Genomic DNA, 27745 nt, shown 5'->3' on the forward strand with positions numbered 1-27745 from the left:
CTAACCTTAACCCTAACTCTAACCCGGTTCACCTGAACTGATAGTAAAAAAAATAATGCTACCGATTCAGGCGAACTGGTAGTTCCGATTATCAGCTATGTGACAATCAGCTGTGCCACGCAATTTATATCCTGCATTTTAGCAAATCTAAATCACACGGCACAGCTGTTCCCCTCCTCGCTGTTCCCCTTATCTTTGCAGACTCAGAAAGGGCTTCTTAATCCTCCTTTTTTCAGTGCTGCATGGTAACATGCGAAGCAAACCGGTAGCAAAGCGAACTGGTAGCAGACTTCAGAGCATTTCATCCCTTCCATAACCTGTTTTGCTGGCTGAGGAATTCTGGGAGTCCACAACTCTTAAAGTTGCCAAGGTTGGAGACTCCTGTTCTAAAAAATAGTGAGAGTTGGTTTCAGAGGTAGATTCCTACCGGTTCGGCTGAACCGGTAGTAACTTGGCAGCCTGGATCACTGGAACCAGCAGCGACCAAGGTTTCCCACGCCCACGAACCGGTTCTCTCGTTTTTGCCTTCTGCAAATGCACCGAGCTATTTTGGTTGCACTGTGCATGAGCGAAACGGCAGTAACGGCAGCCAGAATCTACCCCTGGTTGACTGGTCTGATCTCCTTGTGGCCCAAGGGACTCCTTGGTGACAAGATAGCCCCATGTCCAATGTTTGAGGGGATGTCACAGAGAGGAGGGAGGTTGCCAAAACCTATTTTCCAAAGCACCTGAAGGCCAGACAAGGAACAACGGGTGGAAACTGATAAAGGAGAGACTCAACCTAGAAATAAGGAGGAACTTTCTGATACCTTAATCTCCTGCCGGCTTAATCTTCTGCAGAAGCCACAAAGGTGTAAGACAAGGTATCCAGGCTAGGCCCACCATTTCTTCCATTTAACATTACGACATAATTTTCTGAGCCTCATCCCGAGAGGAAAATGCCCCAAGAGCATAGATGTGCCAAAGAGGGAGGGCAAATTTAAATACTCTGGGTAGGATCCCGCCCGTGGGAACAAAATTGGAATAGCAAAAGGATTTCGCAGGCCAAGTCTTAACACAGAACAGGCTACAAGCTGCACGGAAATGCTGGCCCTGAGCTCGATTTTCCTCCCGCTCGCCCTCTGCCTTCTGGTTGTCCAACTGGTGAGGCTCCAGTTTAAGAGAAGACTCTACCCACCTGGACCGACCCCTCTGCCTTTCATCGGGTGCTTATGGAACCCCAAATATTTTCATTTCAACCGGGAACTCCTGAGTGAGGTAAGAATTTTCTATCCCTTTCATCAGCTGATTGACCCGGATCAAAAAAACGAATTGTTGTTAGAGGAAAGAGACGCCGATGCATATTTATAAGGGGAAAAAAATGAAGGCATGGAAGATGCCCCTTCAGAAGTAGATACAGGTAGTCCTCTACTTACAACACTTTGTTTAGTGACTGTCCAAAGTCATGATTGCGTGAGCCAAATTCAGATGTTTGGTAAAAATACAGGTAGCAACAGAACAGAACAAGTTAGTCCTCAACTTACAACAGTTCATTTAGTGCCTGTTCAAAGTTATGACGGCACTGAAAAATGTGACTTATGACCATTTTTCCACAGTTATGACTTTTGCAGCATCCCCATGGCCGTGTGATCAAAATTCAGATGTTTGGCAATGGGTTCATATTTACGACCGTTGCTGTGTCCCAAGGTCATGTGATCTCCTTTTGTGACCTTCTGTCAAGCGGAGTCTCACTTATCAACTGCAGCGGCTCTCTTAACAACAGTGGCAAGAAAAGTTGTAAAACGGCACAATTCATTTGATGGATGTCTCACTTAACAACCGAAATGTTGGGCTCAACCGTGGTGATAAATTGAGGACTTATCATTTATTGCTAGGTGACACTGTGGCTTTTATGTAGTCAAAGAGAGTGGCAGTGAAATCTATTTTTCTTTTTCGTAAGAGCTACTGTTGGTCAAGTGTGATTGGACACACAAGGAATTTGTCTTTGGTTTATAGACTCTCAGTATACATAAAAAGACATGAATAGCAATAGCAATAGCAGTTAGACTTATATACCGCTTCATAGAGCTTTCAGCCCTCTCTAAGCGGTTTACAGAGTCAGCATATCACCCCCACAGTCTGGGTCCTCATTTCACCCACCTCGGAAGGATGGAAGGCTGAGCCAACCTTGAGCCGGTGAGATTAGAACCACTGAACTGCAGATAACAGTCAGCTGAAGTGGCCTGCAGTACTGCACCCTAACCACTGCGCCACCTCGGCTCTTGTGGAAAGATACATTCGTCAAGAATCATAAGGCACAACACTTAATGATAGTCATATGGTACAAATAAGCAATCAGGAAACAATCAATATCAATATAAATCTTAAGGATACAACCCACACAGTTACAGTCTGGCAGTCATAAGTGGGAGGAGATGGGTGATAGGAACGATGAGAAGACTAAGAGTAATAGCAATGCAGCCTTAGTGAATGGTTTGACAGTGGTGAGGGAATTAGTTGTTTAGCAGAGTGATGGCGTTTGGGGAAAAAACTGTCCTTGTGTCTAGTTGTTTTGGTGTGCAGTGCTCTATAGTGTCGTTTTGAGGGTAGGTGTTGAAACAATTTATGTCCAGGATGCGAGGGGTCTGTAGATATTTTCACGGCCCTCTTTTTGACTTGTGCAGTGTCCAGGTCCTCAATGGAAGACAGATTGGCTGTATTTGTTTTTTCTGCAGTTCTGATTCCCCTCTGAAGTCTGCGTCTGTCTTGTTGGGTTGCAGAACCAAACCAGACAGTTATAAAAGTGCAAATGACAGACTCAATAATTCCTCTGTAGAACAGAATCAGCAGCTCCTGATGTAATAAGGCAGAGAGATTAACAAACTAAGATTTATGGAAATTCCAGATTGGGAGGTCTAACTTAGGCAAGAGAAAGAAACCAGGAAAAAAAATCTAATCTTTCCCGGGATGCCTCTTGCTCCATTCTTACAGCTTCTAACCGTGCTCTCTCTTTTTTCATTTGTTATTCCATTTCTAAAGTTGCTCTTGCTTTTCCCACTTCAGCCTTTACGCTGGCAATGGCCAAATGCATCACTTGCTGATGATCATTTGGAAGAATTAGAGACGTGAGACCTTGTCTAAGAGTATGAAGATGTAGAGTATGAAGATGTTGTGTGACACAGTGTCATCTGGAAATGCTTGACTGTCTACAGCAGGGGTGTCAAACTCAATTTCATTGAGGGAAGCATCAGGGTTGTGTTTGACTTTGGACGGCCAGGGTGTGCATAGCCAGGGTCCGTGTGACCAGCTTGATGTCACTTGTGTTAGGGGCACCTGTGGTGGCAAAGTGCTAAGGCAGGACTCCCCTCAGACCGTGGCCCGACAAAACCGCGCTCATCAAAATAGCGGCGATAAAACCGTGTCGCTAAAGCGGCGACGTCACCATTGCGACGTCGTCACCGTGGCGACAACAGCGCAGCGACAGAAGGGCTCTTTAAAGCAGCGCGGCGGCAGAAAGCCGATTTAAATTAAGGTAAGGGTTAGGATTAGGTTTAGGGGTTTGATTTAGGGTTAGGTTTAGGTTTAGGGTTAGGGTTAGGTTTAGGGTTAGGGTTAGGTTTAGGGTTAGGGTTAGGGTGCTGAGTGCTTCGGAAGGTGCGGATTTGCCCTCCACGGTTATGTCGTCGCGCTAGGGTCGCCTTTTTCCTTAGCGCTTTGGACGGCGCGGATTTGCCCTCCACGCTTATGTCAGCGCGGTAAGGGCTTCGCAGTTTTGTCGGTGAACCCCTCAGACCCTTCCTCAGTCTCATTATTTCCTTCCTTCCTTCCTTTTCTTCTTTTTCCTTCCCTCTTCATTCTCCTTTCTTCTTCCTTCTCCTCTTTCCTTCTTTTTCCTTCCTTGTTGTCTTCCCATCTTCTCTTCTTTCCCTTTCTCCTTTCCTGTGCCTTCTTGCATGCTCAAATGCAAAAGGGGAAACAGTTCTCCTTTTGTTTTGTTTTTAGTTTGTTTTGATGGCCCTCTGCCAGCAAAAATGGATCTCGGGGTTGGGGGGACTGCGTGCAGCCCTCCAGGGCCCCATTTTTGGCTACAGTGGCCTCCTGCAGCCCTCTGCCAGCGAAAACAGAGCTCCATTTTTGCTGGCTGAGGGCTGCAGGAGGCTGTCGCAGCTGAAAACGGAGCCCGAGAGGGCCACACGTTTCCCCCCTCCCCCCAAGCTCTGTTTTCATTGGCAGAAGTACTGCAGGCCAGTCCTTTGATGCTTTTAGGGTGTCCTGGCAGGCCAGATCTAAGCACCCCACAGGCTGGTTCCGACCTAGAGGCCTTGAATTTTACACCCCTGGTCTAGAGACTGCTGTATGCTTATATGCAGGTAGCTGCATTGGCAGAGTAGCAGTTCTCTGTACAGTTGTGATCTGTATCCCACTTCTGGGTAGCTTCTGTTTCACTGTTCTGTCCTCACTACACGTTACTCTGTGCACAGCTCGACAGGCAGCTAAACCCACCTATCCTCCAGTAAAACAGACTGTGTGCGTAGATCTGAAGGCTTTATTGAAAGAACAGGATATGGTGAAACTGGGGAAAATAGGGATACGTACAATGAGAACCAAATACAGGATAAGTAATGAGTTACTGCTGAACATAGCAATTAATAAGTACATGTAATTTAAATCTCACCAGTGATGTTCTGTGTGTGGGATATAGATTTGTCCTTGGATGACCATGTGCAATAGATTAAGATGGATTCTTCTTTGTGCTTCTGCCTTCTCCAAATGCTAAAGGAAATGGAGCCTGGCTTCCCAGCGTTCACTTGTTTTGAGAATGTGGGCGGATGGGCAAAGGGGTAGGGTAAGCTTCATACAATATAAACAATTCAAACAATATAAGGGTATTTGTCCCTCTGGCCACTAGATGGGGCTAGAGAGCAACAACAGTATATTAAAGACTATATGCTGGGGCACGACATGCCCCATTGGCGTTATTTGTCTGAAATGGGTTGGGAAGTTTACAAATGATGATCCCACATTCCCGGTCTGCAAATATGTGCTGGTTTCCGAGCATCTGAATGTTGGTCACATGATCATGGGGATGCTGCAACGATCATAACTGTGAGGACCAGTTGAAAGTTATTTTTTTTTAAAGTGCCGTAACATCAGTCGCTAAACAGACGGTGGAAAATCAAGGACTATTTGCAGTTGAACAGTTCAGATGGACTAGCTGACCTTGGCTCAGCTTCAAAGATTCAAACAGCAATTAGTCTATATTAGCTTTTTAGCTTCTGTCATAAAAGATTTAATAAAAATTATGCCTACAAAATGAAGACAAGCAAGAACTGTTTGGAAGAATTAGCAAAGTCTCTATTGCTGAAAACAAACATCACTGGGTAGGGATATAAATATTGACATAAATAAAGCTTTGGTGGTTCTGGAACAGCTGACCACATGGAGTTGAGAGTGAGGGGTTTTTATACCTTCTCTTGGGCTTTGAACTTGAGCTTCCTGTTTCTGTGCAGGAACATGTATTCTATTGGCTGTTGTCAGACTCCCATGAGGCCATGTAAGGGTTATGTAGGGGTCATAACTGGCAAAAGGGGAAATGGAAATCCTAGGTTGGGATGGGACTCTGTGAAATTCTTCCCCCTTTTGCCATAGAGCACAGGTCAGCAACATTAAACACTCAAAGAGCCGCAAAGGTCCTAACTGGAAGCCCCCCGTTCAATTCTGACCGGTAGTCCAGTTCCTATACCATAGAGTCTCCTCCTAGCGGAGCATCCTTTTTCCTCTACTTATCCTAACCAAAAGCCCTATCAATTGTGGAGCTGACCGGCGACAGGGAGCCACAGCAGAGGGATGAAAGAGCCACATGTGGCTCCAGAGCCACAGATTGCTGGCATAGAGAAATGAATCACTAATGACAATTGTTGTCTTTTGTGCAAATAGTTCTGTATTTCCCTGCTTTTGCCTAGATTTTATTTCATTTATGCCTGTTAACTATTTTTGATACTTGCTGATGTCTAATAAACAAACATCCCCCCCCCCCGCTAACTAAAGGAAGCGCCATTTGCACTTCCTCTGCTCTGAATGTAAGGATGACTTGGTATTGGGCCGGGTACAAATTAAACTGGACGTCATCCACAACTTTCCATCAACATTGAAAATCTCCTTATTCTACTTTAACTTCGTTCATGACACAAGCCACATTTTTTTTTAAAAAATCGATGCCCTTTCTTCCTGCTTTCTTTTTTAAAAACAGTCTGACAGGATGAAATCTTTCAGAGAATTGAAAAGTTTGCACACTCCCTTGTGTCCGTTGTTTAACGTAACAAAGGTGTTATCTAGTGTGCAGTTAGAGTAGATGTATTTGTTTATCAAATGTTTGCACAACCTCCCATCTCATCTAAAATCTCTGGGGTAACACTGGACAGTGGACAAACGTTATTTTTTCTGAGAACATTGTCGGTTTCCTCCTCCTCCTCCTCCTCCTCCTCCTCTTCCTCCTCTCTGCAAACCCCCCTTCCTTCCAGCACTGATAATGCTACCTAGTTGGGTACTGAAATGTCTGCAAGAAAACAACCAACCTCAGAAAGTACCAAGGATTCTACAGTCCTCCTCCTCCTCTTCCTCCTCCTCTCCCTCCCTCCCTCCCTCCCCACAAACCCTTCTCCCTTCTAGCACTGATAATGTTCCCTAGTTGAGTAATGAAACATCAAGAAAACAACCAAGCTCAGAGAGCACCAAGGACCCCACAGCAGGGGTGAAATTCAGCAGGTTCTGACAGATTCTGGTAGCGGAAATTTTGAGTAGTTCAGAGAATCGGCAAATACTACCCCTGGCTGGTCCCAGAGTGGGGTGGGAATGGAAGTTTTGCAGTATCCTTCCCCTGAAGTGGGGTGGGAATGGAGATTTTACAGTATCCTTCCCCTGGAGTGGGGTGGGAATGGAGATTTTACAGTATCCTTCCCCTGGAGTGGGGTAGGAATGTAGATTTTGCAGTATCATTCCCCTGGAGTGGGGAGGGAATGGAGATTTTACAGTATCCTTCCCCTGGAGAAGGAAGAGAATGGAGATTTTACAGTATCCTTGCCTTGGAGTAGGAAGGGAATGGAGCTTTTACAGTATCCTTCCCCTGGAGTGGTGTGGGAATGAGGATTTTCCAGTATCATTCCCTTGCCACGCCAACCAATCCACACACGCAGAACCGGTAGTAAAAAAATATGAATTTCACCACTGCCCCACAGTCGTCGTCCTCCTCCTCCCCCTCCTTGTCCTTCTCCTCCTCCTCCAAACCCTTCTCCCTTCTAACACTGATAATGTTCGCGCGTCGGGTGATGAAATGTCTGCAAGAAAGCTCAGAGGGCACCAAGAACCCCACAGCCCTCCTCCTCCTCCCTCTCCTATGTGTAATGAATCTAATGAATTTAAGCTTTTAAGAATTTAAGAATTTAGCCCAAGAATCTTAAACACCATGTGGGATTGTTTTTCTAACAGATGTCCAAGGTCTACGGGAATATCTTTACGCTGTGGTTCGGGCCCTACCCTGTGATTATACTCCAAGGTTACCAAGCCGTGAAGGACGGTCTCACCACCCATCCTGAAAATGTTTCTGGCCGTCCTCAGCTCGCCTTTTTTAAAGAGTTGGCGAAGAACAAAGGTAAGAACAATCAACTTCCTTCAGATGTGGGCACTGGAAACAGGACTATGTTCATTTCTTTGGTGTCACCTTCGTCGTGGTTCAGCTAGTCCTCTACTTACAACCCCATTTGGAACTTCTGTTGCTAAGCAAGGACGTCTTCTAGTGAGTTATGCCTGATTTTGCTGCCTCTTTTTGCCAGAGTCATTAAGTGAATCTGGCTTCCCCCCATTGGCTTTGCTCGTCACGAGCTGGCTGGGAAATTGCAATAGCACTTAAGACTTATATCCCGCTTCACAGTGCTTTACAGCCCACTCAAAGCGGTTTACAGAGTCAGCCTTTGGCCCCCAACAATCTGGGTCCTCATTTTATCCACCTCGGAAGGATGGAAGGCGGAGTCAAAATACAAATGAGTAGATTTTTGGCCTTGCTGAATGCAGAAGAAGCTTTTGTTCTGGTACAAATTCTGTTTTTGGTTCAAGTGATAAGGAAGCGTAGCTAATAAAAATGCACAAAACTTTAAAGCCGAAGACCAGCACTGTCCGAAGACATCTCTGTGGTCATGTGGCCAGTATGACTAAACGCCAAAGGCGCACGGAATGCTGTTCCCTTCCCACCAAAGGTGGTTCCCATTTTTCTACTTGCATTTTTACATCCTTTCGAACTGCTAGGTTGGCAGAAGCTGGGACAAGTAACGGGAGCTCACGCCGTTATGCGGTGCTAGGGATTCAAACCGCCGAACTGCTGGCTTTTCTGATTGACAAACTCAGTGTCTTAGCCCCTGAGTTACCGCATCCCTTTTACAGAAAAACTTTCCAGAGGGAAAATAACTTTTGTCGAATGACTGCATGGCAAAATGTTTGGCATATTCATATGTTTGGCTCCCACATCTCCCAATAATTGAGTGGACAGGTAGTCCTCAACTTAAAATTATTCATTTGGCAACTGCTTGAAGTTACATCAGCACTGAAAAAAAGTGCTTTGCAACTGGTTCCCACCCTTAGATTGCAGCATGGTTGGTGATAAAAATGTAGATGCTTGGCAACCGACATGCATTTTTGATTGTTGCAGTGTCCCATAGTTGTGTGGTCATCCTTTGCAATCTTCCCAACCAGCTTCACAACTAAAGTCAATGGGACTAATTGTGACTCACTTAACAACTGCAGTGATTAACTTAAGAACTGTGCCGGGGCATGGCAAGCCTGGGTCGCTGCCGGTTCCAGTGACCCAGGCTGCCATACCACTACCAGTTCAGTCGAACCAGTCCGAACAGGTAGGAACCCACCACTGTCTTCTGTTATTTGTAAAGACTGGAGTAAGGCCATTAACCCGTCATTCTGTGTCACCAGGGATCCTGCTTTCCACGGGCTTGACGTGGAAGCAGCAAAGGCGATTTTCAATGGCGACCCTGAAGACCCTGGGCATGGGGAGGAGCGCTCTGGAGTATCAGATCCAAGAGGAAGCAGAAAGTCTGGTGGACGTTTTCAGGAAAAGTGAAGGTACTACGAAGGCCAGGCCCTTTCTCCTTTGACCGGAAACCTGTCTTTTCTTAATTGTTTTAATTTCCCAAAATGCAAAAGCTAAGACGAAGAGGACAGGCTGAAGTCGTTTCTTCCATGTCTGCAAGGGAAGGCAAAGTGTCATAAAAGATCAAAATGGAGGCTCACCCAATCAAAGCCTTGGTCCTTTTTTCATGTTATGTGTAAGGAAATGTAAATTTTATAAATAAATAGAGATGGTAGATAGATAGATAAATTGATTGATAGAGAGAGGGGGGAGTATAGATAGATAGATAGATAGACAGACAGATAGATAGATACATGATGATAGATAGATAAATAGATAGATACCGTATTTTCACCCATATAACCCGCGGGTTATATGCGTTTTTACATGCACAGCACCCCCTGCGGGTTATATGCGTGGGCGGGGTATACGGAAAATATTTTACACGATCGGAGGCTTGCGCAGGCTTCTTTCTCCGTTTCTTCCCCCACCCTGATCTCAGCTGTTTCCTTCTCCGTTCCTTTCCTCTTCCCCAGCTTGCGCAGGCTTCTTTCTCCGTTTCTTCCCCCACCCCGATCTCAGCTGTTTCCTTCTCCTCCGTTCCTTTCCTCTTCCCCAGCTTGCGCAGGCTTCTTTCTCCGTTTCTTCCCCCCCCCCATCTCAGCTGTTTCCCTTCTCCCTTACTCGTCGCGGGTTATATGCGTGGGCGGGGTATACGGAAAATATTTTACACGATCCCGAAAACCTGCGGGTTATTCGCGTGGGCGGGTTATATGGGTGAAAATACGGTAGATAGATATAGATAGATAGATATAAATAGATAAGAAAGATAGATAGCTAGAAATATAGATGATAGATAGAGAAGGTAGATAGATAGATAGATCATCTGAGAGAGTGAGAGAGAGAAAATAAAGATTGATAGACGATAGACAGAGAGAGAGAGAGAGAAATAGAGATAGATAGATAGATAGATAGATAGATAGATAGATAGATAGATAGATAGATAGATAGATAGATCTGAGAGAGAGAGAGAGAAAATAGAGATTGATAGATGAGAGAGAGCGAGAAATAGAGATAGAAAGATAGAAAGATAGAAAGATAGAAAGATAGATAGAAAGATAGAAAGATAGAAAGATAGAAAGATAGAAAGATAGAAAGATAGAAAGATAGAAAGATAGAAAGATAGATAGAAAGATAGAAAGATAGAAAGATAGAAAGATAGAAAGATAGAAAGATAGAAAGATAGATAGATAGATAGATAGATAGATAGATAGATAGATAGAAATATAGATGATAGATAGATAGATCTATCTGAGAGAGTGTGAGAGAGAAAATAGAGATTGATAGATGATAGAGAGATAGAGAAATCTCCAATCACCAGGACCAGATGGATTACACCCCAGGGTTCTGAAGGAACTGACAGACGAGATCTCAGAACCACTGAACTATATCTTTCAGAGATCTTGGAGCACTGGGGAACTACCAGAGGACTAGAAAAGAGCTGATGTGGTTCCCATCTTCAAAAAAGGGGAAAAACAGATCCAGGAAACTATAGACCTATCAGCCCGAGCTCAATACCAGGAAAGATTCTAGAAAAGATAATAAAGCAACAAATTAGCGAACACCTAGAAGCAAACAAAGTAATACCCAAAAGCCAACATGAGTTTGTCAAAAACAGATCATGCCAGACTAATCTTATTGCATTCTTTGAAAATGTGACAAAATTAGTCGACCAGAGGAATGCCGTTGATATAGTTTACTTGGACTTCAGTAAGGCATTTGATAAGGTAGACCATAACCTACTACTAGATAAAGTAGAAGAATGTGGGTTAGGCAGCATCACCAGCAGATCAGTGGTGGGTTTCAAAAATTGTTCGAACCTACTCTATGGGTGTGGCCTCCTTTGTGGGAGTGGCTTGCTGCCCATGTGACTGGATGGGAGTGGCTTGCCGCCCATGTGACCGGATATGAAGACGACACTTGTCATAACCACCTTAAATTACCTCACACACAGCACTGGCATGCATAAGAATAGGATGTAAACTTGTTTTTTAAAAGGCATCTTTGGTTTGCGTTAAAACAACTTCAACACACGCAATGTTCTGGTTGCACCACAAAGGCAGTAGTCATCCTTACCTTTCACAGAGGTGCTGAGTTTTATAAATATGAGCATGATAGTGTAGAATAATCATATACAAAGACCAGTGGTGGGTTTCAAAAATTTTTGGAACCTCTTCTGTAGGTGTGGCCTGCCTTCCGGGTCCACTGGTGGAACCTCTTCTAACCGGTTCGGTAGATTTGATGAACTGGTTCTACCGAATAGGTGCAAACTGGTAGGAACCCACCTCTGCAGCAGATGGATTCGTAACTGGCTGACCAACCGCATTCAACGTGTAGTCCTCAATGGAACTGCATCTTCATGGAGGGAGGTATGGAGTGGGGGACCCCAAGGCTCTGTTTTAGGCCCAGTACTCTTCAACATCTTCATCAATGATTTGGATGACGGAATAAATGGGGAACTCATCAAATTTGCAGATGACACCAAGCTGGCAGGAATAGCCAATACTCCAGAAGATAGGCTTAAGATACAGAAGGATCTTGACAAACTTGTACATTGGGCACTATCTAATAAAATGAAATTCAATGGTGAAAAAAGTAAGGTTCTACATTTAGGCAAGAAAAACAAAATGCACAGGGACAATATAGGTGGTACCTTGCTCAATAGTAGTAACTGTGAGAGGGATCTTGGAGTCCTAGTGGAGAACCATTTAAATAGGAGCCAGCCGTGTGCAGCAGCTGCCAAAAAAGCCAACACAGTTCTAGGCTACATAAATAGAGGGAGAGAATCAAGAACACGTGAAGTGTTAATACCACTTTATAACGATTTGGTAAGGCCACACTTGGAATACCACATTCAGTTTTGGTCACCACGATGTAGAAAAGATATGGAGACTCTAGAAAGAGTGCAGAGAAGAGCAACAAAGAGGATTAGGGGACTAGAGACTAAAACATATGAAAAATGGTTGCAAGAACTGGGGATGTCTACTTTAATAGAAAGAAGGACTAGAGGAGACATGCAGCTGCTCAGGCTGCTCTCGATGGTCCCTCTGTAGAAGGTTGTGAGGATGTGTGGTGGAAGATGTGCCTTCCTCAGTTTCCTAAGGAAGTAAAGACACTGCTGGGCCTTCCTTGTTATGGAACCGGTGTTGAGGGACCAGGTGAGAAGGACTAAGGGAGACACGATAGCAGTCTTCCAATAACTCAGGGGCTGCCCCAAAAAAGAGGGAGTCAAACCTGAAGGCAGGACAAGAAGCAATGGGTGTAAACTAATCAAGGAGAGAAGCAACTTAGAATTAAGGAGGAATTTCCTGACAGTTAGAACAATTAACCAGTGGAACGACTTGCCTCCAGAAGTTGTGAATGCTCCAACACTGGAAGTTTTTAAGAAGCTGTTAGATAACCATTTGTTTCCTACCTAGGCAAGGGGTTGGACTTGAAGACCTCCAAGGTCCCTTCCAACTCTGTTATTCTAAACCATGACCTGGATGACTGAAAATATCTACAGATTCTCCTTGATTCGTTTCCATCCCTTTCTTCTTGTCCTGCCTTCAGGGTTGATTCCCCTCTTCTTTGTGGCAACCCCTCAAGGACTAGACGATGCTATCGTGTCACCCCTGGTCTTTCTCCCCAGGCCCGATGTAATCTTTGCAACAGCCATGCCAGTAACCAAGTCACTCTTTCTCTTTCTAGGAAAACCCATGAATCCGAATTTCGTCTTGAACCTCTCCGTTTCCAATGTGATTTGTGCGTTAGTCTTTGGTCATCGTTTCTCCATAGAAGACGAGACTTTTCACCACCTGCTGGAAGCCATAGAGAATATTTTCAGTGTTTCTGACAACATCGCGAGTAACGTGAGCTGACCCCTTCTTCTCTTTTTCTAAAGAAAATCAAAATGTTACAGTCACTGAACAGGCCTAGAGGTTGTGGGTCAAAAAACCTGCAATGGGGACTAAAAGGCTAGCCGGGAAGCAGGCCTATCTGCAGCGAGAGGAGTCCAGAAAGTCAAAATGGCGGCCATGACAGTGCAATCGAAAACCTACCCCAGGCGTCACACAGTGGGCACAGATGTGAAAAGGACAGATCTTTGATTGAAGTGTGGTGGCAGCCATATTTCTCATCCTATCCTTACCGAGTGAGATTGGTTGGGTTTCCCAGACAGATGGTCCTTGAGTTACCACCGTAGTGGACTTGTGTTGGTCGTAAAATTTTTCCTATTGGTTGTAAAATTGTCCTAGTAAACTCCTTCTCCTTCCTGGCAATTTTCCTCTCTGTTAGAAGCATCAAAATAATCCAGACAATGTAAGGTTTCCTGCTGCAGCAGGGGTTGGACTAGATGACATCTGAGTAGCCTTCTAGCCCTAAATTGCTTTTTTTCCTTCCTTCCTTCCTTCCTTCCTTCCTTCCTTCCTTCCTTCCCTCTGTGGGAAGCAACCAACCCCCCCCCCAATAAAATATTACTCCCAGAAATGCTCATTCCACATGCCTGCCAGATAAATAATGAGATAATGAGCCTATAGAAAGTTTGGCTCCATTCACAAGCAGGGAATGATCCAAACCCTTTTAGAAACACAAAGCCCATATTGCACAAACCCCAAAACTTCAAAAACATAGAACCATATAAGAATCCTACGTTTTATCCAGTTGTTTGGATACCGAGGTGGCGCAGTGGTTAAATGCAGCACTGCAGGCTACTGCTAGATCAGCAGTTCAGCGGTTCAAATCTCACTGGCTCAGGGTTGACTCAGCCTTCCATCCTTCCGAGGTGGGTAAAATGAGGACCCGGATTGTTGGGGGCAATATGCTGACTCTCTGTAAACCGCTTAGAGAGGGCTGCAGTCAGCCTGCAGTGCTGCATTTAACCACTGCGCCACCTCTCAGTTGCTTTTGCCTGTGTTTAATCCTTATTTCTTTATTTTAACGATATGGCTGCCTAACTCAGGTGATGTTCCTTCTCTTCCGACAGCTGTACAATGTTTTCCCCAGGATTATGCAGCATATCCCAGGTTGTCACCAGAAGGCCTTTTCCTCCCGTGACTTTGTTCAGTCCTTCATAAGAGAGGAGATCAAGAAACACCAAGAAGCAGAACATCAAGGAAAAGACCAAGACTTCATTGATTGTTACCTGGCTGAAATGGAGAAAGTAAGCAAATACACTTTTGTGTGACTCTTAGACAGCTTTATAACAGTGATAGCTAAACTTTTTATCGTTGTGTGCCCGCACACATAATGCAATACATGCATGACACCCCACCAAGTGCCCCTCCCCCCCATGCACGCAGGTGCGGCTTCCCTCACATGCATACACACATACACACGCTCCCCCACATACCCCCCAGGGATGCGCCATGCTCCCCCCGCATCTCGTTTTGGCTTCCAGGTTGGGGCATGACACCTTCCAGGTGTCATCGTTCCAGATATCATCCAGAATTAAATCAGAGTTCAAGGCAGAGCTTTCCTCAAAGTTCCAATTCATTAAGAGAGACATGTTGGCACATCTGAGGGAAACCCGAATCTGAAAGCTTCCTGGGTTTTCCACCCAGTTGAAAGTTCATGATCTTGCCCCACACCCACAAGTCCATCCCATGGTCCAATCTTCCTCTGCCATGCTGGCATTTCCACCCATCTGGTTCCGGTCAGGTGCAGAGGTGCGGAGACAAAGGGTGAGCTTGGGCTTCTAGAAAGGAATGTTCTATTTTGACGGCAACACATTCTACAATTCTACTCCTTACTATTCCCCCTCCCAATTACCCCACTAATGAAACAGCATAGTAAAATAGTAAAGAGACTGTGGCAGGCCAAAGATCCTAAAAGGAATATGACTGCAGGCCTGACACCAAGCCCAAAATGGGGCACAGGAGGATTGCAAGCGCTTTCCCCCCACACATGCACCTCACCCACACACACATGCGCGGCAGAGACCTAGAGACTAGCTGCCCGGTGGAGCTGGGCTGCGTTGACAGCTGGAGTGCCCTCAGAGAGGGCTATGTGTGCCATAGGTTCGCCGTCATGGGCTTATAATATAAAGGCTTGCCAACCTTGGTGACTTCAGCTCCCAGAATTCCCCAGCCAGCAAGCTGTATAGAAGCCTTGAGTACCATCTGTTCTGGCGATTGTGACCATGCAGCATTGGAGCGAATACTAGGACTCTGAGACCCATAGGAGCAAATGGCGTACCTCTTCTGATATACCATACCGTACCGGGAGGAACCCACCTCTGATACACACCCTGTTCCCCTAAAAATAAGACCTATCCCAAAAATAAGCCTTATTAAAAGAGGATGCACAGCTGGCTGCCCCGCCAATTCCATCTGGTTGCTTGTGATATGATGGCCACAAGGCGAGGCAGTAGTGGAGCTGCCCCACGTGTCAGGGCATGGGTGGCCTGATTGCGGGGGTCCTGAGGTAAGCTGGTGCAGGTTGCATCGGGCAATTCCACCACCACCACCCGCCTCACAGTGGTGGCAGCACTGAGGGTCCACATGACCTCCTGTCTGGCGGCAAGCAAGCAGAAGAAGTGGGCCTCCCATACATGGAAAAACAATAATACACCCCCCCAAAAATAAGCACTAGGGCTTATTTTGGGGCCCACAATAAAATAAGACCTGGATAGTACCACAGAAGAAACAAAGAGTACAGTCACCATGTGCTTTACTGCTCAACTGTTTTAAATTGTAAGAGGAAACAGGAAACTCTCCTCAGAACAAATAGAACAATAGATTACAACCATTGATGCAAAGTAAACCCCGCCATCTCCTAGCTGAAATGATTCTATAACTGTTGCAATACAAAATATATTCTAATACATATTCCAACAGGTAAGGACTGGACGGGTTTCTCAGGGATTCATTTCTCCATTTTTGTTCTGCAGACAAAAAACCAACCCCAATCACCCTATGATGAAAAGAATATGGTTCAGTGCGTCTTTGATCTCTTCCTGGGTGGAACAGACACATCAGGCACCACTCTCTACTGGGCATTGTTATATATGGCATTTTATTCTGACATTCAAGGTGAGAGAAGCATCATAGGATGGATGAGATAGAAGGGACCATCAGGCTTAATGCCGGAAGCTGCTTGTAGCATCTTATCTGTAATTGACAATTATTATTGGGAGAATTCTTTAGTTATAGTTAGTCCTCAACTTACAATCATAATGCAGGCTGCTCCTTATGGCCTCAAGTAATGACATTTGTTAAGTGAGGTGTCCAGGTATTGTATTTTTAATTGTATCTTTCTAGTTTTAACTTTTAATTTTTTTTTTATTTTGTTCTGTAAGCCGCCCAGAATCCTACGGGATTGGGCGGCATACAAATCTATTAAATTATTATTATTATTAGGTGATTGCCTCGTTTAAGGACTCCAGTCCCTCCTCTCCTCCTTGCAGTTGTTAAATGACCGTCTGGGTTATTAAGTGGAGCATAGGATGCCTCAGGAGTGGCGGAGTCGGTCTTAGAGTCAGTCATAAGGGCCGGTGGATTGCCGAGCACCCAAATTATGTTCACATGATGCCAGGAGCACCACAGCAAGTGTAACTTCAGGCAGGGATCATAAGTCACTTTCTTCAGCACCATCGTAATTTCTGATAGTCACTGAACAAATGGTTCTGGAGAACTGGTAGTGGAAATTCTGAGTAGTTAGGAGAACCGGTAAATACCACCTCTGGCTGGCCCCGCCCCCATCCATTCTCTGCCTCCTGAGTCCTAGCTGATCGGGAGGGAATGGGGATTTTGCAGTAACCTTCCCCTGCCCCACCAACCAAGCAGTGCCCACCAAGCCAAGCCATGCCCACAGAACCAGTAGTAAAAATATTTGAATAAGTATAATCTTTATTGTCATTGTACTTAAATATAATACGTGTGCCATAGGTTCTCCATCCCGGCTCTATAAGAACATACCATCCAGAAAGGGTGATGGACATGTGAGGTATTGGGAAAGGCTACCTGTCCACTCTTGAGTAAGCCCAGTAAATGTTCCAGGGTGTTCCAAGCACACCCAAGATAACCTCCTTTTAGCATCCTACACCAATGGCAGTGTACCTTTAAATTAATGCTTACTCATGTCTTCTGATCATTAATTATCTATAGCTTTTTAATGCAATATAGCAGAGGGTTACGTGCAATGTCAAGGATCTTATGCAATATTACACATATGCAATATTACAGAATGACAGAGTTGGAAGAGACCTTGGAGGTCTTCTAGTCCAACCCCTCTCAAGCAGGAGACCTTGCACCATATCAGATAAATAGCTGTCCAGTCCCTTCTTAAAAGCCTCCAGTGTTGAAGCACCCACAACTTCTGAAAGCAAGTTGTTCTGTCCATCCATCCATTCTGTCTGTGATGTACTGTGTTTTTCAGAGTATAAGATCAGTGGTGGGATTCAGCCAGCTCGCACCTATCCGGGAGAACCAGTTGGTAACTTTCTAAGCAGTTTGGAGAACCGGTTGTTGGAAGAAATCTCCTTTTGTTTTTTTCCACTTTGCAGGGCTAATCCTGTAAGGAAGGCAGGAAGGAAACATTCTGGTGTTGTTTCTAGCCTAATCTTTATTGCTCTGCTTACAGAAACTGCCTCTCCAGTTAACCCTTAGTACATTGTAACAGCTAAGACGAAGAGCCCATCGACGTGAGAGATGTTGAGTTGGCCATGCCCACCCAGTCACATGACCACCGAGCCACACCACCCCAGCTGGTCATTAGGGCAGAGAACCGGTTGTTAAATTATTTGAATCCCACCACTGTATAAGATGCGCCGGAGGAATAAGATGCACCTTAGTTTTTGGCGAGGAAAAGAAAAAGAAAAAAAAATTCTGCCTCTGCCTACCAGCATCCATGGTATTCAGCTGACACATGGTAACAAAGTCAGCCAATCAATAGGCATAGCAACTAAGTCAGCCAATGAGGGCTATTTGGACTCCGAAATTTGCCATGTGAGCAACAAGGGGAAAGGAAAGAGACAGGCTTAGCGAAGAACTGAAAGTGAAACTGCTTGTGCTTTGCTTATATTTACTTCTATCTTGGAAAATCTGCTTTTGGAAATGTCTTGTATATTATTATTATTATACAATTGTATCACAGCGGCCAGTTGTTTCGCCGGATTTGGCATTGGTTACTAGTCGGGCCGCACCCAGGGGCCTAGGACGTTGTAACGTATTTTCGTAATATGTGTGCAGATCCAAGCAGTGCGGCTTTTTGCATTTGACTGATGGTGATTTTGTCAATTTTTAACTGTTTTAAATGTAATTCCAGTGCTTTTGGAATAGCACCCAGTGTGCCAATTACCACTGGAATTATCACTGCTGATTTGTGCCATAGTCGTTGAATTTCAATTTTTAAGTCCTGATATTTTGCGATTTTTTCATGTTCCTTCTCAGCGACCCTGCTATCACCTGGTATTGCAATGTCTACGATTGTGACCTTATTTTTCTCAACCAGTGTGATGTCTGGTGTATTATGCGCCAGTATTTTGTCCGTTTGTATGTGAAAATCCCACAAGATCTTGACTATCTGATTTTCGGTCACTTTTTCAGGCTGATGTTCCCACCAGTTTGTTGCTGTTTTAATATTATAATTTTTGCACAAATTCCAATGGATCATTTGTGCTACTGAATTGTGCCGCAATTTATAATCAGTCTGCGCGATTTTTTTACAGCAGCTGAGTATGTGATCAACAGTTTCATCAGCTTCTTTGCAAAGTCTGCATTTGGCATCATCAGAGGATTTTTCGATTTTGGCCTTAATGGCATTTGTGCGGATAGCTTGTTCTTGCGCAGCCAGGATTAGTGACTCTGTTTCTTTCTTTAATGTACCTGTTGTTAACCATAACCAAGTTTGTTCACTGTCCACTTTATCTTTTATTTTTTCCAGAAATTGGCCATGCAGTGCTTTGTTCTGCCAACTCTCCATTCTTGATTTTATCACATCTTTTCTGTATTCTTGTTTCGTCTGTTGGGCCTTCAGTAGATTTTTGTTCTTTACTTCGATTAATAGATGTTCTTGAGTTTCTTTTAAATAATCAGCCAGTGCATGTTTTTCTTCTTCAACTGTTTGCTTCACTTGTAATAATCCTCTGCCACCTGATTTTCGGGGCAGGTAAAGTCTATCAGTATCACCACGTGGATGTAAACTGTAGTGCATTGTCATTAGTTTCCTGGTTTTTCGGTCCAAAATGTCCAAATTAGCTTGTGTCCAGTTAACTATACCAGTTGTGTATCTTATAACTGGTATTGCCCAGGTATTTATGGCCTTGATTGTATTTCCACCATTCAATTTAGATTTTAAAATTTTATTAACTCTGTTGGTGTACTCTCGCCTGACAATAGTTTTTACTTCTCCATGCTTGATGTTATCCAACTGCAGAATGCCTAAGTATTTGTAGGCTTCATTTTCTTTGCATTTAATTAATTGGCCATTGGGCATTTCAATTCCCTCACATGCAGTGATTTTGCCCCTTTTTATGGATACAGTGGCGCATTTTTCCATGCCAAACTGCATTGAAATATCGGTGCTGAATACTCGGACTGTGTTTGTCAATGATTGGATTTCTACTTCTGACTTTCCATAGAGTTTCAAATCATCCATATATAGTAAATTATTATTATTATTATTATTATTATTATTATTATTATTATTATTATTATTATTATTATTATTATTATTATTACCAGCCAGGTCAGCTTCAGCACTTATTGCAGTCTGATTCAGCACAGCTGATTGGCAGGTGGGTTGGAATACCCCCAATCAGCTGTTCCAGGCTGCAGGGATTGCCACAGTCCATTGCTGCCTCCATGCCTCATGTTTTTGGCCTCTGATTGGGTGGGCAAGGCTACATTCAGTGTATAAGACGCACCCTCTTTTTTTTTGGGGGGGGGAAGGTGTGTCTTATACTCTGAAAAATACGGTACCTTATTTATCTCTCAGAACAATAGAAACATAGGAAGGGACCTTGGAGGTCTTCTAATCCAACCCGCTGCTCAAACAGGAGACCCTGCACCATTTCAGACAAATGGCTGTCCAGTCCCTTCTTTAAACCCCCCCTGTGTTTAAGCACCCATAAATTCTGAAGGCAAGTTATGCATGCTTCAGAAATTGTTTAGAAGTGGCTTGAAACATAAGGGAGTGTAAGCACAGTTCATCTCAGTTTTTAAAAGTGGGAAGAGCTGCTGAGACAATACATTTTAAGCAAAAAACTTCTTTGAAGCATGGGAAGGAGGCCCCCAAATGAAAGATAAGCTGACCCTCGTGGAAGTCGATACAAAAAGAAAAAGCACAAAGGGTTTAGTGCTCCACCAGAGGAATACTACATCCAGATCCCAGTGGAGATGCCAGTTGTGCAAAATACGTGGGCAAATCAAGAGCACATTTTGACAGGTCGCTTAATGGGCTGAGCAAGACACCTGATAAAGTTTGCCTGCTTCCCAGCCTCACCCTGACCTTAAGGCGAATGATAGCTGGATGTTTTCCTACTAAAGCGTCGTTTGGTAGGCGGAGAGTGAGAAAGTGCCAGGATAACCCACTAACCCTTATCTTTAATATGAACTAAGTAGGGCATTTTTGTTGCATTGTGTCTGTGGTCTGATTCAAGGATTGTTCAGCACTTAGTTGAAGGGAACGGCCTTCGGAATATCATGGCTGAGAACTAACTCTTCTTTAGTTTGGTCTAGTGCAGGGGATGGCAATCTTAAACACTCAAAGAACCACAAAGGTCCTAACCGGAAGCCCCTCATTCAATTCTGGAGCTGACCAGAAGTCCGATTCCCCCACCATGGAGTCTCCTCCTAGTGCAGCATCCCTTTTACTCTACCTGTCCTAACCGAAAGCTCATCAATTGTGGAGCCGACCAGCGACAGGGAGCCACAACAGGGGGATGAAAGAGCCACATGCGGCTCCAGAGCCGCAGGTTGATGACCCCTAGTCTAGTGGTTAAGACCAAACTAATGAATAGTTCAATGGTTAAAGATGCTGAGCTTGTCAGCTGGAGAGGTTCAAGACCTGAGTTCTGTGGGATGAGTGAGCTCCCATCCTTTACCTCAGCTCCTGCCCAGCTAGCAGTTCCAAAGCATACAAGTGCGAATAGATAAATAAGTACCACTTCAATTGGGAAGGTAACCATATTTTGTGCATCTTCGGCATATAGTCATGCTGGCCACATGACCATGGAAATTCTCTCCAGACAATGCTGGCTCCTTTGGCCAAGAAACAGAAGTGAGTAACATGCCCTAAAATCAGACATGACTCACTGGGAATCCCAGGTTTATGGTTGTGGGGAAAATAAAAATAGAATGAATAGAATAGAATAGAATCAGGGGTGGGTTATGGCAGGTGCTGCTACACGCATAGCAGAATTGTTCTGTGTATGCGCAGTACATTAAAAATGGAGTGAAAACCATGCCAGCAACATCATGGGCGACCGGGTAACCAGTTCAGGGGTGTGGCCAGCCTGCCGTCCCTACCAGTTCAACAACCAGTCGCAATTTTCACTACCAGTTCACTCGAACTGGTGCGAACCGATAGCAACCCACCTCAATAGCATAGCATAGCATAGCATAGCATAGCATAGCATAGCATGGCATGGCATGGCATGGCATGGCATGGCATGGCATGGAATAGAATAGAATAGAATAGAATAGAATAGAATAGAATAGAATAGAATAGAAGATTGGACACTCCTGGCACCTTGTGGAACTCAACTCCCAGAATTCCTTGGCCAACAAGGCTGTCAGGGGAATTCTGGGAGTTGAAGTCCACTAAACGTAAAGTTGCCAAGATTGAATATCCCTGGTCTAGATAATTCCCTCCTGGTAGGTTGAGCTTCTGCTATTAATTGATCATGGACAGCTGGGGTCACCCCTGGACACTTATGAAATCCTAGCTCTAGCTAATGTGAAAAACCTTTCTTTCTCCACAGCCAAAGTCCAACAGGAAATAGATACAGTTCTACCACCGGGCCACTCGATCTGTTACGAGGATCGCAAGAAACTTCCGTACACCAATGCTGTGGTGCACGAAATCCAGCGCTTTAGCAACATCATTTGGATTGGAATGCCCAGATTCTGCATAAGAGACACAAAGATCCAGAACTTTCTCGTTAGAAAGGTAACTGCATTTCTCTGATCTAGAGCCTCCTTTTCTTCTCCTCCCCGTATTGCTAGAAGGGAGCCCAGGCAATATAGGGAGTCGTCGGTTAACGATGGTAATTGGAGCGAGGACTCTGTTGTTAAGCGCAACGTCACGGGACCGCATCAACTTACAGTGGCGATTCTGGAAATTCCCGTTATGCTCAGTAGGTGAATTCTAGGCAGTTGTTAGGTGCAATGTCGCACGATTGACATGTGTGAACTCCGGTGAACTTTCCTATTGATTTTGCTCGTTAGAAGCCAGCCGTGAAGGTTGCAAATGGCAAGCTGTTTGCCAAACACATGAACCACGATTAGTCCTTCCACTGATTCATTGTTCTAACTGTCACGAAATTCCTCCTTAGTTCTAGGTTGCTTCTCTCCTTGATCAGTTTCCACCAATTGTTCCTTGTCCTGCCTTCAGGGGCTTTGGAGGATAGGTGGACCCCCTCTTCTCTGTGGCAGCCCCCCCAAATATTGGAAGACTGCTATCATTAAGAGCTGGGGTGGCACAGTGGTTAGAGTGCAGTACTGCAGGCTACCTCTGCTGACTGCCGGCTGCCTGCAATTTGGCAGTTCAAATCTCACCAGGCTCAAGGTTGACTCAGACTTCCATCCTTCCGAGGTTGGTAAAATGAGGACCCAAATTGTTGGGGGTAAGAGGCTGACTCTGTAAACTGCTTAGAGGGGGCTGTAAAGCACTGGGAAGCGGTATATAAGTAAGTGCTATTGCTTTCATATCACCCCTGGTCCTTCTTTTCAATAAACTGGATCTAGAACAATTCCAGCAACTGTTCTTTATACGTTTTAGCCTCCAGTCCTTCAATCATCGTCGTTGCTCTTCTCTGCACTCTTTCTAGAGTCTCAACATCCTTTTTATATTGTGACGACCAAAACTGGACGCAATATTCCAAGAGTGGTCTTACCAAGGCTTTATAAAGTGATATTAGTACTCCTCATGATCCTTGATCCAATCCCCCTGTTAATGCAGCCTAGGATGGAACTTACCGTGCAAAGTGTAATTTGAAGACCAGCCATGAGTATCCTTGTTTCAGCACTGTTGTAACTTTAAGCAGTTGCTGAACAAACAGTCGTTAACAGAGGACTACCCATGTTCATATATCGTGACCCGACAAATGTTCGCACGACAAAAGCGCGCCGACAAAAGCGCGGCGAGAAAACCGCGACGTCATAAACGCACCCATAACAACGGGCTGACAAAACCACGCCCACAAAAGCACGATTTCAGTTAAGGTAAGGGTTACGTTCAGGATTAGGTTTAGGGATTTCAGTTAAGGTAAGGGTTAGGTTTAGGGTTAGGTTTAGGGTTAGGTTTAGGGTTAGGTTTAGGGTTAGGTTTAGAACTCACAGTTATTATTTGTTTGTTGAAAGCGCACGTTTGTTGGCGCGCTTTTGTCGTGCGAACATTTGTCGGGTCACGATATACGAACATATCGTGTACGAACATATTGTTGTTGGCGTGCTTCTGCGCTCATTCGTCGGCGCGATTTAGAACTCGTGGTTTTATCGCCACGGTTTTGTCGGTCGCGCTTTTGTTGAGCGCGCATTTGTCGGTGGACCTTCGTATATAGTCATAACCGCAGCTGCTGTTCTCCAGAAATGTCGGACTTCAACGTGCTGAAAAACGCTGGAGCACTTCAAGAGAAGTCAAGGATGCTGCGGGGGAAGGAAAGCAGCAATAATTCATTGGCCTTCTTGCATACCTACAAGGTCACGACCACAGCTATCCCCAAGCATCTAATCCTGTGGCAGGAATAACTCTCCCTGCTGCAGAGCAGAGAAAACGAGAACAAGATGTACTTTATGGGCCCAAAATTCAAAGGGGAAGATTGTGTCGTGACATTGTGACCCGTATTTTGTGTTCCTGAGGGTTAGCTATGAAGTGCATCGGTTTCCAATGACCGTCGTACACTCCGATTTCTTGACCAGCTTGCCACGTTAGTCCTCATCAATCTTGGCCTGAAACTGAGGTTCTTCTTTGCTAATGCCGAAGCCCAAACATTGAAAAGTCCTTTCGTGCTTTGTGCACACAAAGGTGGACGTTTGATCTCCTTTGGGTGGAGCGCAGCTGCTGCCACTTCAGAGAGACCCATATATCATTTTTATGGCAACAAATGAGAAATGGTGCCGCTTTGCTTTCTCTCGGGAGGAATTGTTTTTTTTTTCCAACTGCCCGGCCTAAAATTGAGCTCAGAAGGCCCAAAGGTGCTTTTGCAAAAGACAACTGGACTTTTCTTGTTTTTTTCTTTGAAGATGTCTCGCTTCTCATCCAAGAAGCTTCCTCAGCTCTGGCTGGATGGTGGGGAAGTCAGAGCGGGAAGAAGCTTCTTGGATGAGAAGCGAAACCTCTTCAAAGGAAAAAAAAAAGAACCAGAAAGTCCAGGTTGCCTTTTGAAAAAGCACCGTTGGGACAACTGTGACCTTGGATGACCAAGAATCCCCACAGACGTTGAGCTCCGATAAATTTCCTGATGGTTTCTCATCCGGGGTGGGATCCTGCTGGTTTAAAAACCGGTCGCCTGCGTAGTTTACGGAAAACTCACCTTCCGCATTAACTGCTGGCGGGGAAAACAGCGGGGGGGGGGCAGCAGGAAAAAGGCAAAAGGAAAAATAGGTGAGCATAGCACAGGGGCCAGCAGGGGGGGCCCGCTTCAAAGTCGGAGTGAACCAGTTCGCTCCCAGCTGATAGTCAGAGCTACCAGTTCACCCGAACCGGTCTGAATCGGTAGATTTCCACCCCTGTTTCTCATCTATCAGTTCCCAACCTGCTTAATTATTTTTAGGTCAGCCTGTCAGCTTCAAAAATTAGGCTTATTAGGATCCTATTTTTTTTTGGGGGGGGGGGGACAATGACTGTTGTTTAACCTATTTGCATTTTTAGAAGAGTGTTCTTTAAAGCCATGTATTGACGACGAAATTTCCTAGGGAATTTCTCACTTCGGCCTCCGTTGCAGTGGTGGGTTGCAGGCGGTACGCCCCAGTACGGGTGTACAGGAGCCTGCCTGGAGCACCGGATACCGTTCCGGTACGGTGCTCCGGAGGGCCCACCCGCCTGCCCAAGCTCCTTACCGGTCTTTTAAGTCTTCTGTGCTTCGGCGCATGCGCACAGCTGAGCAGCTGGAGCGTCGTGGAGACTTGTGGAGGCGCTAAGACGCACGCACGTGCTGCGCACGTCCATTTGGACACCACCAGGCCCGTTCCAATTGTACTGGTTGGAATGGGATCCTGAACCCACCACTGCTCCGTTGTCAGGAGATATAACAATTTTTTCCCTTCCCTCAGGGTGAAAGGCAAAACTGACGTCCTCCTTCTCTTTTTGACAGGGTTCTACCTTTTTCCCGAACATGTCTTCGGCTTTGTATGATGCCAACGAATGGGAGACGCCCCTCACGTTCAACCCAAACCATTTCCTTGACAAGGACGGGAATTTCACCTGCCCAGAAGCATTCATCCCGTTTTCTTTAGGTGCTCTTTCAGCTTGTTAATATTTTCATTGATTCAGTGGTAAGAATGTAGGCTAATTCTGCCGACTGCTGACTTTCAGCAGTTCGATCCTGACCAGCTCAAAGTTAACTCGGCCTTCCATCCTTCCAAGGTCGATAAAATGAGGAGCCAGATTGTTGTGGGGCAAAATGCTGATTCTGTAAACAGCTTAGAGAGGGCTGTAAAGCACTGTAAAGCGGTATATAAGTTTTAAGTCCTATTGCTATGGACTGCTCCTGTTTTGCCCCTCAGACACTACTATTTATATGTATTTAGCGATGGACATGCTTTCTGATTATGGGGAGCTTGAAAGAAAGAGCTCCTCTCAACGTTCCTCAATGAACAGCAATCTGTACCAAGAATGTTTTAAATCAGAAAAAAGGACTTTGGGGTGGATTATCAACAGGGATGTCTGTAGATTGTGGTAAAAAAAAAAATCATGGTGGCATCCATGATGATGCAGTCCAAGTGCCACCTAGTTTACATATTCTTCAATTGTACAGCTGTGGTCATCAACATAGTTGGCCATCCCTGGGGGTTGAAGTTGTGTAATTCAACTCCCAGAATTCCTGAGACAGCCATGAGGGACTTCAACTCCCAGAATTCATGAGACAGCTGTGAGGGACTTCAACTCCCAGAATTCCTGAGAAAGCCATGAGGGACCTCACCTCCCAGAATTACTGAGAAATCCATGAGGGACTTCAACTCCCAGAATTCCTGAGAAAGCCATAAGAGACTTCAACTCCCAGAATTCCTGAGAAAGCCATAAGAGACTTCAACTCCCAGAATTCCTGAGAAAGCCATGAGGGACCTCACCTCCCAGAATTACTGAGAAATCCATGAGGGACTTCAACTCCCAGAATTACTGAGAAATCCATAAGAGACTTCAACTCCCAGAATTCCTGAGAAAGCCATAAGAGACTTCAACTCCCAGAATTCATGAGACAGCTGTGAGGGACTTCAACTCCCAGAATTCCTGAGAAAGCCATGAGGGACTTCAACTCCCAGAATTCCTGAGACAGCCATGAGGGACTTCAACTCCCAGAATTCATGAGACAGCTGTGAGGGACTTCAACTCCCAGAATTCCTGAGAAAGCCATGAAGGACTTCAACTCCCAGAATTCCTGAGACAGCCATAAGGGACTTCAACTCCCAGAATTCATGAGACAGCTGTGAGGGACCTCACCTCCCAGAATTCCTGAAGCAGCCATCCTGGCTCAGGAATTCTGGGAGTTGAAGTCCACTGGTCATAAAGGGCCATGGGTCCCCACTTCTTCCCTAATAAGTCACTGCCAGCACTGATTTTCTGTTTTCTTCTCCATTCCTAGGTCATCGAGCATGTTTGGGAGAAAATTTAGCAAAGACTGAGATCTTCCTGTTCTTTAGCAAACTTTTACAAATGTTCCATTTCCACTTGGCCGAAGGATCAAAAGATATAAAACTTGAGCCTGTCTTGGGAGCCACTATGAAGCCTCATGACTTCGACATCTGTGCAAGTCCACGATAGGCCCATATGTCAGGCCCGAACGGCAGCTGTGGATACTGGGACTGGGAATCCAAGCAGCTGAGTTTGCCTCCTCCAACGTTTGTCTGAAAATAAAGCAAGTTTCTAGCCCTCCTGGTTGTGGAAGCCAAATACATGCAACCTAGTCTCATTCTGCAACATGGGCTTTTGAATACAGCCAGGATGGCAACATCAGCATTAATCCGTCCTCTATGTTCTTGTCATTTATCTTGTTCCACTTCCTCCCTTCTGTCTGAGCCTCTAATCCAGATGTGTCAAACTCGATTTCATTGAGGGCCATATCAGGGTTGTGTTTAACCTCAGAGGGCCAGGGTGTGTATGGCCATGATGGACATGTGGCGGCCAAGTACTAAGGCAGACCCGCCCTCACTCTCATTATAATCTCCTTCCTTCCTTCCCTCCCTCCCTCCCTCCTTCCTTCCTTCCTTCCCCACT

At 45.0% G+C, this 27745-nt stretch overlaps 1 protein-coding gene across 1 annotated transcript; it reads left to right on the plus strand.

Annotated features, from left to right (window-relative positions):
- Positions 1-354: 354 nt before the first annotated feature.
- LOC116514420 (cytochrome P450 2C8-like) lies at positions 355-27745 on the plus strand. The gene is made up of 9 exons (XM_032226001.1): positions 355-1257; positions 7465-7627; positions 8956-9105; positions 12863-13023; positions 14136-14312; positions 16041-16182; positions 22074-22261; positions 25626-25767; positions 27114-27745. Exons 1-9 carry the CDS (start codon positions 1084-1086, stop codon positions 27290-27292), a joined length of 1476 nt encoding a protein of 491 aa, XP_032081892.1. The 5' UTR covers positions 355-1083; the 3' UTR covers positions 27293-27745.

Source organism: Thamnophis elegans, chromosome 10 (assembly GCF_009769535.1).
Source record: "Thamnophis elegans isolate rThaEle1 chromosome 10, rThaEle1.pri, whole genome shotgun sequence".
In the NCBI taxonomy this organism is placed as follows: domain Eukaryota; kingdom Metazoa; phylum Chordata; class Lepidosauria; order Squamata; family Colubridae; genus Thamnophis; species Thamnophis elegans.